Raw genomic sequence first — 19,119 nt, 5'->3', positions numbered from 1 at the left:
GTTATTTTTATGCCGACACTTTGAGTTTTGAAAAAAATACTGTAACCAACCTACTGATAAATAAAAAATCTCCCATGTATTTATAATAAATACACTTGTATTTTACCGGTATATGCAGAGTAAGACTTATTAATGGGTAGAAAAATAAAATTTTTATTATAAATTCTGTAGTATTAAGAGTAATTGTATCAAAAATAATGACAGATAATATAGTAATATAATAATATGATATAATAATATAATAATATGATATAATAATATAATAATATAATATAATAATATAATAATGTAATAATAATAACAGATAATTATTAGACCTTTTTATACGCTAAATAAGAAAAACATGTTGTGTACGTTATTAAATTCTTGCATAAAATCAAAAGTTTAAACCAACATTAAATTATAAACTGTTTTAGTACTCGCATAAAGATCCGATCTTATCCTAAAACAAAAATAGCAATCAGATTTTAAATCAATAAGCTAACAAAAAAGTAATTAATAAAAATGAATTTTCAATCCTATAGATATAGATATACGTACAATGCATGTAAGGGGAACGAGTCTTTATCTAATTAACTTAACCAATTTAGGCTAATCACATAAAGTAAAATGAGAAATTAGTTAAACATAAAGTTGTTGAAACTATTAACTAAATAAAATTAAGAAGGAAAAACATTTGAATAAAATATGACAATAAACTTTTGCTAGAAACGGATTTGACGATTGATGAGTTGCATGTATTGATGTAATGCGGTATATTAATTATACAAGTATGATTAAATTGATAAAATATAGAAAGTCTTGAACAATAATTAATTTGTTTATGTATAAAATACTGTCAAATTAATAAAAAATGCACATAAATATCTGCATATGACTATATATGATGTGATTTTTACTATAGTTAATTATTATGAGATGAGAAAAAATATTTGGTTTTACATAAAAACAATACATGAGAAATAATAAAAATGAAAAATAGAACTAATAGGATGCGAACTTATTAATTGTCAATTAACTTTTAAGTTAAAAAAATGTACAATGAATAAAGTAAACACAAGCTAACCTATGCTTTAAACACATACGTATATGAAACATCATTAAAAACAACATTATTTATTTATTTTAAAATACACTATTATTCATGTCTAGATACAAGAACATATTTTTACAAAAAAACAAATTGAATATAATAATTTCATAGGTTTGTTGATTTTATAAAATCACTAGGTGCAAGCACTTCAATACAGTTTTTATGACAAAAAAAAATTATTTGCTTAAAAAACTTATAAATGAAATACAACTTATTTCACTTTTACTAGGCAATATTATTTTTTTACTTTTCATGTAAAGCTACTGAGAAAACTGGATTATACAAGAACTTAGATTATAATATTTTTGTAATATTTATTATTCATTCTAGTTTTTAATTTAAAAAAAGGCAAACAATTTTTTTAGATTTTTAAAAACTAACTAACAGCATTTTTAAATGTATTGTAAAATATTTATATTTTATTATTTCAGAAGTGATCTTCTTGTCTAATGGTTAAATAAATATGGCATCTAATAGTAATGAAGAGTCAGATAACATCAGGAAACGCGATGATCGAAGATGTGCCATGTGTAATATTTATATTAGAAAATCAATTGGTCGAGAAAAGGAAATCGAATCTGAAGTTGAAATCGAATATGCTAAACAATTATCAAATAAAGATATTTACATCCATGATGTAATTTGTGATTCATGTAGAAAGCGATTAGCCAAATACATATCAAGCTCTAAACCTAAAAAGGTTAATGTTCCAGCAACTGCTTCGTCTCAAGATTCAAATGTTTCTGAATCATTTTCTCAGCTAACTGTCACTTCATCATCTCAGGAAAGTACACAATCATCTGTATACACAATAAAGGAACAAAAAGTACGAGCAACCACGGAATTACTTATTCAAAGGACGATTGCGACACATAAATATTGCTTTGTTTGTGGGTACCAAAAACAGACTAATAATATATTAGTTCCTTTAGAGGCCCGAATTCAAGTTTATAGTAAAATGAATGTTTTTATTCCACATGGCAATAGATGCTGTTGCACACATTTAATTAAAAAAAGATTTTATGAAGATGAACTAAATAAAATTAATATTTTTTCCACTACAAGTACGGTATATATTGATGAATTACTACAATTTTTGAGTCAATTATCAATGAAAGCAGATGAAACTTTATTAGATACAGTAGCTGAATTTTCCATGCCTGAAAGTTTTTACGGGATTAACGTGGGAAAATATTAATTATCTTAAAGATCAACTCACTTCTCTGAAGAATTCCTGTGTAAGGACAGCGACACAAGCCATTGTCGTATTTTTATTCAAAATGCGCTCTGGGAATTCTAACTCGCTCATCTCTACAATATTTGACATTGAAAGCGAACAACAAGTATCTCGTTTTTGTCAATCAGTATTATTATCTTTCGAAAAAGATTTACTACCAAAACACTTTGGATTAGAAAATGTAGACAGAAATGAATTGATTGAAAATCAAACTTCTAATATGGCAAAGAAATTACATCCTGGTAAACAACTTATTTTGATTGCTGATGGTACTTATATAAGGCATGAAAAAAGCTCTAATAACGAGTACCAAAGAAAATCTTATTCAGGCCAAAAAAAAGTTCCTCTGACTAAACCATTTACTATATGTACTACTAATGGTTATGTTGTTGACCAGTTAGGTCCATATCTTGCAAATAAAAATGATGCTACAATACTGATTGAAATATTGGAAGAGAAGCAGAATATTTTACAGAAACTTCTTCGCCAAGGGGACATTTTTATACTGGATAGAGGTTTCAGGGACATTATACAAAAATTAGAAAATATGGGTTATATTGTTTTGATGCCTGCACTCAAAGGTTCAAAATCTCAACTTTCTACGCAAGAATCAAATGAAACAAGATTCACGACAAAACTGCGATGGGTTGTTGAAGCAGTGCACGGAGTTCAAAAGAAAAAATATAGGTTATTAGATCACAAACTTGATAATACAATGGTGAAAAATACTGGATCTTATTGTAAAATTTCTTGCTACTTAAATAACTTGTTTGGCAAACGCCTAGATTCTGATGAAGACATGCAAGATGAAATATTTAGTGCTATGCAATCTAGAAAAAATGTTGAAAATACATTAGCAGTTTTAGTAGCAGACAAAAGATGGAGTCGTCGGAAACTACCATTTAAAATAATAACTTCGGATGATTTACCAGACTTTCCTGAATTAACAATAAAAGATTTGAAAATTCTGTTTACAGGAACATATCAGCTTAAACAGACAATATCTTACTTAGCGGAAATGCTTGACGCAGATAATAATTTGAAGATTGGATATTCAAAAGAGACTAACAATATTCTCAAACTTGAAGTTCAATCCAGGCATATTAACAGAAAACAATACAAATGTTTCGTTGAGTATAAACCAAATGGTATTGGTTATTCTAGCATCTTAAGACACTGTTGTGATTGTGCTAACGGTAACCGTACTATAGGATGTTGTGCGCATATTGCTGCCATAATCTATTATCTTTCACATGGAAGATATTTATCAAAAATCATACGACCAGCTGAAATTCTGTCTAAAATGTTTCTTAATGATCAAATTGAAGTGTGTATTGATGAAGATAGTGACAATGATGAGTGAATCATTTTTTCTATTGTGAACATTCGTTATTTTTAAAAAGCTACTTGTATACGTTCCATAATTTATTTTAAATAGCCTATGAAGATAATAAATTATACTTTGTACGAATTGAACATATTTAACTTCAATTCCTTTTTACCTGATAATTATTACTGTCAATAGATTTTGAATAATCAATTAAGTAGAGGCAGATAAGCCAAATATGGCCTTTTTAAGACCACAAGACGCCAAAAGTACCCTCAAACGATCGATTTCAAGGCTATGTTTAGCTAAAAACAGGCTTTTTTGCGTGAAAACCCTTGCATTATGACATTTTTAGGTTAGTTTTGGGTTACATGGTACCAAAAATGGCCTTTTTCGGCGTTAAATCACTCAAATGAGGGCATTTTTAGGTTAAAGAGAAAAGCAGACACTGACAGCGGTGATATTCTTTTTATATATAGAGAGAAGCCCTTTATTACCTCAAATTCTGATAAGACCATCATTGAAAACGTAAGATAATATAAAAAATACGGCTTGGAGCGAACAAAATATTTCATTTGATTATGTTTTCATGGGAAGATATGCAAAACTACTCAAAAGGAGTCACTTTAGTAACTAAATTGTAACATAACCAGCTAAAAACGTGAAAAAATGGCAAAAAAATCAGTTTTTGGCTCAAATCGAGTTGTGCCACCATTTTTAAGGAAAAAACGTTAGTGCCATCGTAAAGAACGGGAAAAAGTACACAAAAAAAGTCTACTTAAAAAGTTGCACCTCAAAAACAAGGGGGTCAAAATATCGATTGAAAACTTTAATAATTTTTTTAGATCCGGTATTTGAGGTTATGTAATCCCAAAAAAATTGCAGTTATTCATGACATAAAAATACACCAATGTGAATTTTTAAAAAAATTTTTATCCTATAGGGACTTCAGAAAAAAATAAAATCAAAAAAACACGTTTATCGACGTTACTGCGCATGCGCACTAGGCAGAGAGCTAAAAATTTGGCTATGGGAGTTTTTTTTTATCCCCCATCGAATGGTATATAACATATATACATTTTCCAAGGGGGCCATTTCACCATAGTAACCCGGCTATAGCCTTTAGAGATTTATTAACTTTAACTTGTATATTAGTAAAATCGATTATTATGTCATTACACCGCGTATATTTATATATATTTATATACATGATTAATTGATGTATCACGAAAAAAAGCCGACGATACGTGATGTTATGTATAAGTTCATTTTTATCTCCTTGACAGTTTCAGATATCAATATATCTCTTTTGAGCCAACTTGTACTTCTCCACCGTTGCCTACGACCACCTGGGGCTGTGTAGTGGAAGTGCTGTGGAAAAACATCCAGCAACCACCTTTTTACTGTTTAATTATATCATAATTTTGTTAAACATTTTTATAAATCTCTTAAATTTGACTTTCGCTATTTTAAGGAACACTTCTACTGGAGGACATTGCAGACTTGTAGTCTATTTACCGAGGCTTAGACCCTCTTCGTCGAGGCCTTCAACTAACTGAAGGTAAAACAATAAAGGTTTAATTATAATTTAAGATTATTTAAGTGATGAGGCTTGTCGTTTACATTCAATTGGTTATGACACTCTTGCCAATTGCCAATGCATAAAATTTAGAAATATTAATTAATCATTTTCCTTTTTTCAGCTTAAGTACAAGTCTTTTTTTTTAACACATTAAGTACAAGTATAGACATTAAAACATTTGTATTTACAGGTACAAATAACAACATTCATCGCTGGATATTTATCAGTCCATTGGTACCCCTGGAGAGCAAATTCAGGAAAGCAGCAGAATTACTGCTACAAGTTTGTAAGAGATTTTCTATAATTATATGTTATAATCCGTCAACTGTAGAAGAAAAATGCATGAACAACTTCTTGTATTAAATGGTAGAAGGAACCTGTAACCACTACTTTAATTATTCTAAACAGCTTGTTTTGAAAAATGTCCTTTGTCGGCTTTTGGCAGCCATTTTCAACTTTTACAATTAAACAAATAATCAAATAATCAAATAATCAAATTCTATGAAAATCATTGCCACAGTTAATTTCAAATTAGTATTATTAATATTTTTCTTTTTGTTATAGCAGCTAAGGACTAGAAGCATCGCAACACCAGGTAGATGCACTAGGATTATCAGTGATAGGAGCAACGGGACATACATGAAAATGAAGATTAAATTTCTATTTTTTATTTCTATTGTATTTTGTATTATTATTGTCAACTTTTGTATTTTTTGAGTTTTAGTAATAAAAAAATGTTAACGCAATTCATAAAATAATTTCAGTTTTGTGCCCGCAAAATGCGCGCGAAGACACTAAAACCGACAGCAATATGCCGGCATATTCGCAGCACGCGTGCTGCCTTAAAAATTAAAAAAATTTTTAATGTCCGCAAAATGCAGGCATAACGACAACATTCCATCGACAAAATGTGCGCACAAACACAGCACGCATGCTGCTCGTGCCGCGCACGACGCGGTCACAGAGACCGAGCACATGCTGAGCATATGCCGAGCATATGCGGAGGTACCTGGCAAGCACGGCGTGCTCCACAATTTGGGCATCATGCTTGCATTGTGCCTGCGCAATGTTATCTGGGCCCGAAAACATTATGCGGACACCGTTCGGTCACGGTACGGTCCAGCGTGCTCCAAAACGCTGTCACGCGTGACTGCCAGGTACCTGTGCAGATACCGGTCATATGACGAGTATGTGCAAGAGCATTTTGACGGCAGGCGTGCTTTGAAATGCTGCATGCGTGCAAGCCTTTTGTAGGCACTGTGGCGAGTATTTGGCAGCATCGTGCTTGCATTCTGAAAAAAATTTGCTTTTAATTGACACGCGTGCCGATCGTGTGCAGGCAATATACGGGGGTTTGTGGGGGTATTGTGCGGACATTTTCCGGCATTTTTGAGATTCCGTGCCCGCTTGTTGCAGGCATTTCCCGAAATTCCCGGGAACGCGCCTGCCCGCATTTATTGGAGGATATGAGCCTCCAATATAAATGACTTGCAAACAAATAATTTTATTATAAATTTAATAAAATACTTATAATTATTAATACAATAACATTTAACAGTGCAATATTTACAATAACAAATTTAATAAAGATTTAACACTATTTTACAAAACATCGAAAATTTCGTAATTATTAAAAACATAAATCTGTACAATACAAAGATAATAAATCTATCGCTATATCTATTATTATATTGTCACAAGCAGCAACGCAAAAATTTTCTCTTCTTCGTTGATGGACTCCTGGGGTAAATCTTCCATCTGCGAGGTGAAAAAACAGCTGCTGCTGGTACTGCTTCTCTCGGTACTCCGGTCAGCTCTTGATGTTGTGGCTAGATTTGCTGCTGAAAAAGAAATCATTCTATTAATAAACAATGTGAGGCTTGTATAAGGGGGGTGGTGAGAAAGGCCCCAACCTCGCATCTCTCCGTATATGTGCAAAATTTGAACTACCTTGCTTCGACAGAAAAAAAATGGCATGAGAAAGTGTCTTTAAAGGGTAGTAACTTCTGCTGCCGCTAGGGATTTCACAGATCTGAGTAGTATCTCGAACTCCGGGCAGCAAGATGGAAGGCCACCTGCTATCCATACAGATTGGTTTAGATCCTCTGCAGCTTCTTTACAGCAATCTGTTTAAGCACAATTGTTAAATTAGTAAATGCTCAATAAAATAATAGGAATAATAAAGGTATTAAGTGGAAATGTTTAGAGGAAAGATTGTGATTTGAATTGGGAATAGGCAGAATACATTATTTATTAAATATTATTATTATATATAGTTATATAGAAACATAGGATTAATGCTGCTTACCCTCTATCTGGATTTCCCAGGTACTGCAAGGGCTGACATGCTTGCAGGTTGATCCTGATGATGTTGCAGGATCGACGATGTGCTCAAAAACAGAAAAACGCAGAGATAACTATCAACGAGTATTATAATATTGAGTAAATTGAATTATAATGATTTTTAAGGGGGATGGTGAGAGAGGCCTCGACCTCGCCGCTCTCCGTGAGGTTCATCCACATGAGCGGCAGCCCTTCCACGTACGGCCCCTGACATTTTTTCTATTTAGATTAAATATAAATAAACAAAAATAAACATAATTTTGAACTAAAATGTCAGAGAACGTAAAAAAGTTCACATGTTTACAAAAAACAACTAAAACAATGTATTATAAAAGGCAACATGTATACTTTTTAGCTGAAAAGAAATACATTTGTTAAATAGAATAAGAAGTGAGTGAGTGAATGAGTGAGTGAAGTGGCTGAAATTATAAAAAATTAAGTATAAAACTAAGTTTCTCCAAATATATCGGTGGCATCGCTGTCGGAGTCTCGTCCATGGTTGTCGTCCTCGGTGCCGCTGCTGTTGTCGTCTGTGCTGCTGTCGTCGCTGCTCCTGTTGTCGCTCTCGTCGCCGCTGCCATCGTTGTCCTGTTGGCCATTGTTGTCCTCGGCATTAGCGCCGTTGTCTTCAGCATTAGCGCCGTTGTCTTCAGCATTAGCGCCGTTGTCTTCAGCATTAGCGCCGTTGTCTTCAGCATTAGCGCCGTTGTCCTTGGCATTAGCGCCGTTGCCCTCGCCATCATCACGGTCGTTGGCCTCTTCTTGTTATTGCTGTTCTTCGAGACGTTGACGCTAAACTTCTGGCTGATCCCAAGGAGCAGGGTTTTGTGCAGGCCTCTTCATCTTGCGACGAAAGCCTTCCTTGGCGCTTTGTAATGCTCTTGTCATGGCAATGGTAAAATCGTCGTCCTGTGGCGCGAGTAAGGTCTTCTTATCAGCCGGCATTGCCACTGAAAAAAAATAATTTAATTTTAAGATAAAATTAATAATTAAATCAAAACATTGAACGTACCCCTGCAAGCCTTGGCAAACTTGCTTTCCTTCAAGGCCAGAACACCATCTCTTTTGGAGGAACTCCAAGTGACATGTCGAAAAATGTCCTCGTCTACCTTGACGCACTCCTTCAGATATCTGGCCGCTGAGTCGATGTAATTAACACCACCTAGGCTGATCAGATAATTTACCTAAAAAAAGTTTTCAAATTTAAAAAGAAGTATAAGAAATTAATTTATACCGATAAAAAATGCCGATACTCACAAGTTTGTCGTACGCCTCATCACCAGCAAAATCAAATGCGACGATATCGGCCGAAGTTTTAAAAGGCAGATATTCAGGACGAACTGCCACCTTTGGCTTCTGCCTGTTGGTAATTCCTTTTAACATTTCGTGCACGGAACAGAAAAAAAGGAAATATTAGGGTGTTGAAAGCTCTTAAAATACTTGGGATAGAAATAAAATGTGTTCAAAATATTACATTAATTCCTCCAGCTTGACGAGTCTTTGGTCCACTGATCTGTAAATAAAATTCAATTAATATGATAAATATGTAAATCAGAATAATTATTTTTAAGTAGTATGACGCAAAATATACTTGTAATTTTTGTCCAAATTATCGATTTTTGTGGCTAATCTTGGCCATTTGCGCAGTTTCGGAGGCGGTGAGAGAAGCTGTCGAGGAAGATGCTGCAATTCCTACAGCATTCGGTCGACGAAAATCCATCATCTGCGGGCGTGTCGACAATCCTTGCTTCGGTGGTTGCTGTTGCTTCGATGTCGACGCTCGTTGCTCCTGCAACCTATGATTGAGAGTCGGTTAAGGCTGCGACGCAGAGAAACCGTTGTTGTGGGTTTGCCACGACGACGACGATGACGACAACGATGCTTCGGGCTGTGATGATGACGGTGGTGGTACTAATTTAGAGCGCTTGTCCTTCTTCTTCTCATTTTTGTTCTTCTTGTCCTTTATATTATTCTCTTTTTTATCTTTCTTATTCTTCTTGTTCTTCTTGGCGTGCGGTTTAGGCGGCGGTGCAACGGCCATTTGGCCAGCGGGCTGAGCGAAGAAGCTCCTTGAGGGGGTGGATGGCATCAACTCCGATATCTTGGAATGTGCAGCGGACACTGGAATTGCTCCCGTATTCTTCGACATTTTGCTGTCAGAAGAAATAATAAAGAGTAAATTTCGACGATTATCAATAAGGTACCTAATGGGAAGAATGATATAATATCCTAGGCTATTATCCTATTATTCCGTATCGAAATGAGTCGACACGATTTTGTCAACGACAAAAAAATTGGAAGCAGCCTCTTTCGTATAAGCATCTACCGGCCAATACGGCATCCGAAAGCATTTGTCGGTGACTTGATCGAGACCCATAACTATTACCTCGGTACTTAAAGCAGAGCATAAAAAACTCCGATTAATGATGAAGAGCAAGGACGATCAAACAAATTTTCAATTTTTGCGAAAGTTTTTAAAACGAGATAGCAGTAATCGTCGGATTTGACGATATTTTGAATTATTCCGATGAATCCGTTTCGAAGATAAACTGTACTATCCGGTCGAAGAAGAGAGAAATGGACGTCTCCGGTAACTACTTTTCTATATTGTTCGTAATCGGTCGAACCATCGATCAATGGTGCAGGACCTCTCCCATGAGCACCGATGAATTTCATCAGATTCGCGTCGATGTGTTTGGAAGAATCTGTTCCACAGTTTTCCGCTCTACGGTTGGCAATTTGTTGCAAGTGCTGGCTAGGCTTCCTGCATAATTTTCGGCAATACGACATATTGCTTTCGTAAGGAAAAGCTGAAAAAGAATCTAACGCCCCGAAAGCCCTAACATCATCGGCAAGATGCAACAAAGTATGAATATTGTACGACAAAAATTCTATACTATACACGTCAGAGGCTGTTTAAACGAAGAGCTTGATGCAGTTTTCAGCGAAAGCTACAGATTCGGGTGTAAAATGAGGATTGATTAAAATTCTTATGGATGCGTGAAGCAGAAGAAAATGCAAATAAAGAGCGGGATTAACTAAACCGTTGAAGATAACAGGAGCGGTATATAGAAGCAACTGTCTCAATTCGGTGGCTTTAAATTTGCCATGGTGGTTGATGTCGACTGGTTTTCGAGCAAAATCTTGTGGGCAGTAATTTTTTACTTGCTCTAGTCGATCATCGAGGATTCGTACAAGATTCGCGTCAGCGATTTTAGCGGTTTTGACGAACCTACCATATATTAATCCTTGAAAAATTTTGCCCATTACACCCAAACAGACGAGGTGCATATAGTCGAAGACCGTACTCTTGACCAAATTTATATGAAGACTGAGATCGATTAGAGGGCAATCTATACCTACGCTATGGTGATCCGTATCCAATTTTTCAAGGTATTCCTCTTGTGTACGAGGTCTATGATCGACCCCCGTATACACCATCACTCCTGGACGTATATTTTGACCGCGAACCCAACATCTCGAACACGGAGCCCTAGAACTATGCGAACGGTGACCTAACGAAAACGAACAAGCAAGAGCATCGGCGACAAAGCATCTCAAATCAACGGAAAAATGTTTACCTATGAAATCTACACCGCTCTGAATAACCTGACGCACATCTCGATTACACGGTTGAAAAAAATCTTTCGCACTCGTTGGCTTTTTGTTCCCTTTAAATACTCCGACGATCTCTGATGCAAAACGATTACCAAAGTTTGCTATTCTGATTTGAATTGGCCACAAAGCGACTTACCTACTTTATCAAGAGAAGCACCGTCTGTACTAAAATCTATTTGGATATGCTCTTTCCGCAAATGTGGGGGAGTCGAAGACAATATCTTTAGCAAAGCCTGCTCTACGCCAAAATGAAGGTACTCGCCTCCAGCTACTTGAGTGATAGGAGCAGAGTAGTTTGGAGTTTTTAAAATAGTTCTCGGGTCCACGTGTATACTCGAAAAACAGCCGTGTGTTTTTATCACTTGCATGATAGCCCTGATCTGCGTGTGGGTCACGTTCTGCTCCGCAAAAACTGTAGCCAGCCTATCTTCAAAATCGTGTACGCTCTCTATACCATCGCATAAAACCGATTCACATTCACTCTCACTCTCGTCGCGATCACTCTCATTCAGGCTGTTAATAACCCTATCATTCGCACCATCATCCAGACAGCTCGCCGGGCGGGGTTCATCGATATCCGGCTCGTTTGGGCGATAGACGGGGGGCTCTACAATGGCGGTGCAACGATTCTGAACCGACGGTACATATTCGGAAGCTCTTTCATATAATCTTAATATTTCGGCTCTATACGCAGGCGAACAATCTTGCAAACGCTTCCTACTGCGCATAGTTAAAATTCGATGCATATTTCAAATCAAAATCGTACTTCCCGATAATCAGCGCAGCTTATTCTTTGAGGCGGTTTACACAATCAGCAGATGATGAACTCTACCTCTTGGCGTAGCCCAGATCTTGCAGTAGTAGCTGGAACTCCTGACAGCAACTTGGATGTTGTGGTCCTCTGCAGCTTCTGTATTTCAGCAAGCTGTGGAAGCAAAATTAAAATTAGAATATAATTTATTTATATTGTATATAAAAAATACATATAAATGCAGCTGTACAGATAATTTTGACAAAGAGATCGTCTAAAACAACTCGGTGAAGAAATTACCCTCGCCAAACCAATATGCGGGTATAGATCTCTTTACAAGTTTACAATTAACTTGAATTAGTAAAAATAAGTAATATTTTCAGATTCAACATCATTTTTATATCGTCTGTGCAAAATTTCAACTACCTAACTTCAGCAGAAAGCAAATGGCATGAGAAAGTATCAATATAAAGGGTATATAGTAGCTGGTACGGATAGTCCAAATCTGAGAATCTTATATTTTCATGCTGTGTGCTTTCTACTGCAGCTAGGTAGCTGAAATTTTGCTATTTAAAAAATTATGCTGAAACTAATAATCGTAGCCATCATCACAGGACAGTTCGAGTCGTCAACGTGCCAGCATGCGTGCTGGCACAATCGCGCCCGTGGCGAATCACGGGTTTCTGCATTTTTACGGCACGATACGAGCACGCGTGTTCCAGCATGCGTGCTCCCGGATTGACGAAATCGGGCAGCACGACGTACCGTCACAATGCCGACACATTGCTAGCCGAAATCGGATGCCCCGGGGCGTCAACTTTTGCCCGCACTGTGTAGGCAGGCCGAGCAGACAACTTGACGTCACGCGTGCCCAGCACGCGTGCATGCATAATGATGCATTCGTGCCGCCAATGTTGGCGAGAAAAAAAATTTTAACTTTTTTTTCCACGAATGACTTCAAAGTGTAGTCACATTGACGGCACGCGTGCTCGTCATACATGGTCATGCCCAGCACGTGCTGTTATCGGGGATCGGGGGGATATTAATTAACAATTGCCCGTAATTGCCTTAAAGCTGCTGTCCGCCGTAAATGTTGGAAAAACATGCCTTAACAGGGGAATCCGTCGGGAATACAAGTTTTCCAGACTTCGTACAAAAATTTTATAAGCCCTCAATTTCCGAAAAACCCATGTATGTCAAAATGTGTCAAAGTGTGCCAGAGTGTGCCAAAGTATACCAAGGTATGCCAAAGTGTAATAAATTTCCGAATTTGAACACTTTGGAACATTATGGCACACTATAGCACACTTTGGCACACAATCCATTTCCACTAGAGTAAGTGAGGTTAGAATGTTCACTTTAAGGGATTTATATGTTCTACTGACATTGCCAATCCTATATTTATCGTAAAATGTACTTTTTTATTCTTTTTGAAACTTTAACATAACCTAATAAGCTACAAAAATTATTGGTTATAAATTGAACATAATTATGGGAACATATTTATGTTCATAGATCGTCACTAGGTATATACATAATACGATAATAATTTATTATATAATATACCCATTAGGCATAAATTATGATATATTATGGCCACTTTAACTTAAATTTTCTATCACTGTATAAATTACAAAAAATATTAAGATAAAAAATAACTTATAATATAGGAACATTATTTTACGAATTTATAATACTAAAACATATTATTGCTCTTTTTAAAAAGTAATGGCTTTTTAAAAAGTTAATTTAGGTTATCTAGCTTTTTTTTATAATAATAAACTTAGATTTACTTTTCTTTTAATTCACTTTTCTAACGATACCAATAACGACTTCAAGCACTTAGACAGTATATATAAAACATTATTAATATATTTATTACATAATTATTATGAAACATGGTGTAACATATATTGTTATAAAATATGGGTAGAAGTTAGTGTACTGTTCTAAACATGTAGTATCTTTCCTAACTGCTTTAATAAATTAACGTAAGATAAAGAACCAACGAAAAACACCTTTATTTTTTAATATAGTATATTAGTTATAATAAAAAAATTGATGCATGTAGTATAGTATACTAAAAAAACAATATATTGGAATAGAAAAATGTGAAAATTTGTGAATGTAATATAATTGTTACGCAGGCTAAATCTAATTGGCATTAATATTCAATAATGCAACCATTTTCAGCTCAAACTAGCTTACTCAAATTTCAAATTTATTTTTCTCAGATATGCGTTATTTCTCAAGTAGTATACCCATATATCATGTAAATAAACATTCAAATCCAAGTTAAATATAAGATATATATTATATCATATTTTAATTGAAACTAATAAATTTAGATGCACTCTATGATGATTTTTATTTGTTATTTACATTTTTACTTATTAAATTTACATATAGCCGTAAATATAAAAGCTCTAAAGTAAAAATTAGAATTTTAATTAATCAAATGCATGCTACTTTTAAACTGCAAAAATAATATTTTATTTTATTTTAAAAGTTTATGCTACTAAATACAAATAAAAATTGTAATCATCACACGGATAAATTAGTAGACCAAATAAATTGTCTAGGTTATGTGTTATACCGTCATAAATTAATTACTTAGAGCAATTAAACTTTTGAATAAACTATAAAATTTAGCATTTATTAAAATCATTAATCAATATTACTTAACATATTAAATGCTGAACTTAAGCTCCCGGCCATGAATCCTCTTTCGATTTTTATGAAGCCAACAAGTAATACGGAAATAATAAGCATAATCAACACACTGAAACTGAAAAATGGGGGAGTTGATAAAATAAATGCCAAGACCTTGAAACTACTATGTAACTATATAGCAGATCCTCTGACCCATACTTTCAACAAGTGTATTGAAAAAGCGATATGGCCGGATGCCCTAAAAAGGGCCGAAGTAGTCCCGGTCTATAAATCACGCGAAAAAAATAAAATAATAAACTATCGACCTATCTCTCTCATACCAAATGTTTCAAAATGTTTGAGCGAATTATATACAATAGAATACATGATTTTGTTGAACAGTGCAATATTATATCAAAGCAACAATTTGGTTTCATGAGAGGGATTAACTAACGTACTGTATAACAATGTTGATAAGAGCAAACCTACGATAATAACTTTCCTCGACTTGTCGAAAGCGTTTGATACTGTTGATCACAGTATACTGCTTGCAAAATTATATCGTACTAGGAATGAAGGCGCGCTTCGCGCGCTCTTGATTCTATCCCTGTCCAATAACTTTGGTAGAAAATTCACTATAAGTGTTGGGCGGTACACTAACTTCTGCTAATATTTTATAAGCATCTAATACGTTACCATACCCGCAATACTATTTTAAAATAAATAATTCCCAATGTCGTCGTCATTAAGGTTTGAGTAGTGAATTTGAAGAAAAGTTCAGTATAAGAGTCAGTGAGTTTGTCTATCATTACAATTCAAAGGGCATTGTATGATGATAGACTTAAACTTACTGACTCGGATACTGAACTTTTCTTTAAATTCACCTCTCAAACCTCATCGAGGGTGACTTTGGGCATATAGAGACACAATATTATATCTTCATACTTTTCATTCTTTTAATTGCATTTTTCACTGACATTTCAAAAAAACTGAATATTAATTCACACGCATTGTTACTACTTTTAAATAGGGTTATGGTGCCACTTTTCAATACACATGTTTTAATACTACACTCTTGGTAATGATTAATTTACTAAGTTTAGTTTCTTGCTAGTTACATTTCATATATTTTTTCTGCCATCGAGGTTTCCACATTTCATTTTAAACACCTCAAATATTTCTACCAGGGTTATGACTGTTTTGAGCTTATGAATTTAAAGCGCGCGGTTCTGATCTCGTTGCCTAGACAACCAACCAGCAACCAATCAGAATCACGTATTAAATGCTTCACAACAAAGTCCATCATTTTTTTAAGAGAGGATTGGAATCAGGGGCCAAGCGTCGGATCTTCTATACAGCTATCTAAGTAATAGACACCAAATAGTCAAAATTGATGGTACTGAGAGTGATAGCTTAGTAGTTAACACTGGTATCCCTTAAGGTACGATCTTGGGACCGCTGCTTTTCATTATATAGATTAACGATATATTAAAGGAGATTCCTTCTGAGTCAATAATTTCGTATGCAGACGATACTGCTATAATAGCTTCTGGAAATGATTGGTTAGAAACCCAAGTTAGCATGAACAAGTTTTTATCTATGATAGCTGAGTGGCTGTAAACAAATTGTCATTAAATGTTGGAAAAACTGTGTGCATGACATTTGGAAGTAGTGTTGGGAGCGTTCCAGCTTAAATAAATGTAAAAATTTTTGATAAAAATGTAACTTGAGTAGAAAATATTAAATATTTAGGGATTGTCTTTCACAGCAATCTAAAGTGGGACAGCCATATTCAATATAATTGATAAAACTAAATACCTAGTATATATTTTTTATAAAATTTCTAAATACATGCACACAGAGACACTCAGAATGATCTACTACGCTTTCTTCCATAGCGGAATAAGCTATGATATTATAGCGTGGGGTGGAGCATATAGTAATTGTCGAGTCAGACTACAAAAGCTTCAGAACAAAATCTTAAGAATTGTCAATAAAAATAATTTCCTAGTGAATGATAATCCATTAAATATAGGACAACTTTTCGCCCTAGAATCTCTGAAATCACATTACAATGATCTGAAAGACAAATATTTGGCATCAAATAGTGTTACGAGAAACAAAAGTATTATCATACCTAAAACTAAAAAAAGGATTAGTAATAAAAATAGCTTCATGAAAGCAATTAATGTTTTCAATGAGCTTCCGAGTGATCTAAAAGCTTTGAATATAGAAAAATACTCGCATAAGAAACTTATTAAAGCGTGGATAAAATGTAACTGTTAAGGTCTAGAATTATAAACTGTTATTGTGGCGCGTGCGCAACAAATTTTGTTAAAATGATCTAAAGTGAATGTACATAAACAACAGTATATAAATAGTTTAAGTTTTAATTTTAAGTATTATTTTGTATTTTCTTTTTTGTAACCAGGCCTGCCAACAGGTACCTACGTGTACCTCTACAGGATTACAGGTATGAACCTCATATCTTGTACATTTTCTGGAATAAATAAATAAATAAATATTAACATTCATATAAAATATAAATTTTAATTTTAAAACTACCAGCAATAGCATTCATGTTTATTATTAAGATTAATAAGAAATTAAATAGCAAATAAAACTAAATAATTTAACTTTTGATACATAAATTAATTATAAAAAAATGTAATATATAAAAATTATTAAATATACCAAATCACGTTGTTAGACCTTATAAAGCAATATCATAAATATAGTAATATACATAGGTAGGTACATATACATAATTCAAATAATTTTTATATACATACAATGCTCATAGTCTATGGTCAAATATACTTGCAGATAAAACAGAGTAGTTTAAATTTTGATATTCAAATTCGAATAGACATTATAAAATTATTTTTCATGTATATTGTAATAATTTTTATATTTAATATTAATTCGTGGAAAATAAATTAAATATTTATGTTATTATATTAATTTTATTAATTACATATCATATATGAATACACCAATATAAATACACCATATTAATTTAATTTTCTTTTTTAAATTAAAAAAATCCCCTCGTTAAAAAAAAGGATTGGAACGGATTGAACTTCAGAAAAAAATGAACAGATACGTTTCAATCCGTTTTTTGAATCCAGTGAGATCCGTTTCAATCCGTTTTTTGAATCCAGTGAGATCCGTTTCAATCCGAAAGTGATGCAAATTTTTTCCAAAGTGTCAAATCCGTTTCAATCATTTTAAAAGGTTCAATACGTTTTAATACGATTTCAATTTACTCCGAATCCATTTCAATCAGTGTCTTTAAGTTTCAAATCCGTTTCAATCAATTTATTTTAAAATTATGCGGGCTTTTCAAATGTCAATTGAAAATTAAAATTTCGCGCTATAATATAAAAGACAAAATAAACATTTATATTTTGCTTATTATAACGTTTTTTTTTGTCTTTTATAATGTACCACGAAATTTAAATTTTCAAATTGACATTTGAAAAGCTTGCATAATTAATAAAAAAAAATGAACTGAAACAGAATCGGATTATTATTTTTAGACTATGAAACTTAAGTTATAATTATAGGGTTTAAATAAAATAACAATACATATTTTTCAAGTTGTAAATACTTCGGTATAATAATTATTAGAAGAATACATCATTTAAAGTACATGACTACTAATTATTCTAGGGGATCTCGTGACGATGTAGTTGTCAAAAACGATGAATTGTTTGTTCTTGTTAGTTCAACATTAATAAACATCTCTAAAAAATTTATAAAATTTTTAATGATACCTCTTAAGTTAAAGTAAAATATATAGTAAAGATTTTATTTACCTTCTAGTACTGTAGGATCTATTTCAGAACATTCACTGCTCGTCTCATCAGAACAGGACTGCTTCAGCAGAACAGCCGGCTCTTTTTCTTCATTACTGCTATCTGCAGCTATCTTATTAAGTATCTTTTTATACTCATCCCTGTGGAACAACTTTGCCCTTTTTTTAGGAAAAATAATACTGTCAGATTCGCTTTCTTCGGAGTAAGCAGACAAAATCCTTTTTGAATTCAGCGGTTTTGAATTCTTCCGGGAGATTAAACTTTCAGATTCATTAGAATCAGCATCAGACGTATTTTCTGGCTTCTTCAAAGTTTGACATTTTTTTCATCCTTCTTAGATTTTGATTTGTTAGCATCCGGGCTGATAGGCCGATCTTGTCCCGATTCAGTATCACTCGAATTACCCTCAGCTGTCTCCTTTCGAGACTTTGTCTTCGGCTTGGCTTTATTCTCTGTAATTAAAAAAAAAAATTATTGCAAGGGTTCGGTATAAAAAAAATATGATAACATAATGTTTTAAAAAACACCAGTACCACGTTTTTGTCTTGCAGCCCTTGATTTTTTAACTCCTAGAGTGCTTTACTTCAGCAGGGGTACGCAGTTAATCGATTTGCTTAGCAACTATGGTGCCAATGGTGTGCAATTTTTTTCGTATCTATTTTTTTTCGTATAGGACATTTTTGAGCCACCAACTA

At 33.8% G+C, this 19,119-nt stretch overlaps 1 protein-coding gene and 1 long non-coding RNA gene across 2 annotated transcripts; one reads left to right on the top strand and one right to left on the bottom strand.

Annotated features, from left to right (window-relative positions):
- The first annotated feature begins 4,782 nt into the window (after positions 1 to 4,782).
- LOC116418304 lies at positions 4,783 to 5,985 on the top strand. The gene is made up of 3 exons (XR_004228350.1): positions 4,783 to 5,218; positions 5,430 to 5,525; positions 5,804 to 5,985. It is a non-coding gene; the product is annotated as an uncharacterized LOC116418304 (long non-coding RNA).
- Positions 5,986 to 6,396: 411 nt separating this feature from the next.
- On the bottom strand, positions 6,397 to 8,965 carry LOC116418307. The gene is made up of 5 exons (XM_031933374.2): positions 8,840 to 8,965; positions 8,595 to 8,766; positions 7,548 to 8,532; positions 7,153 to 7,365; positions 6,397 to 7,080 (listed from the first exon to the last, which is right to left on the bottom strand). Exons 1-3 carry the CDS (start codon positions 8,963 to 8,965, stop codon positions 8,375 to 8,377), a joined length of 456 nt encoding a protein of 151 aa, XP_031789234.1. The 3' UTR covers positions 6,397 to 7,080; positions 7,153 to 7,365; positions 7,548 to 8,374.
- Between the last annotated feature and the right edge of the window lie 10,154 nt (positions 8,966 to 19,119).

This window comes from Nasonia vitripennis, unplaced genomic scaffold, assembly GCF_009193385.2.
Source record: "Nasonia vitripennis strain AsymCx unplaced genomic scaffold, Nvit_psr_1.1 unplaced0158, whole genome shotgun sequence".
Taxonomy (NCBI): Eukaryota; Metazoa; Arthropoda; class Insecta; order Hymenoptera; family Pteromalidae; genus Nasonia; species Nasonia vitripennis.
The sequence above is the reverse complement of the archived record's forward strand: the minus strand, read 5'-3'. Positions and strand labels throughout refer to the sequence as shown.

Coding starts and splice junctions, on each gene's coding strand:
- LOC116418307 (XM_031933374.2), bottom strand. CDS start 8,965: ATGTTAAAAGGAATTACCAACAGGCAGAAGCCAAAGGTGGCAGTTCGT. Junction 8,767..8,839: donor ATGAGGCGTACGACAAACTT/GTGAGTATCGGC, acceptor AACTTTTTTTAG/GTAAATTATCTGATCAGCCT. Junction 8,533..8,594: donor GTTTGCCAAGGCTTGCAGGG/GTACGTTCAATG, acceptor ATTTTTTTTCAG/TGGCAATGCCGGCTGATAAG.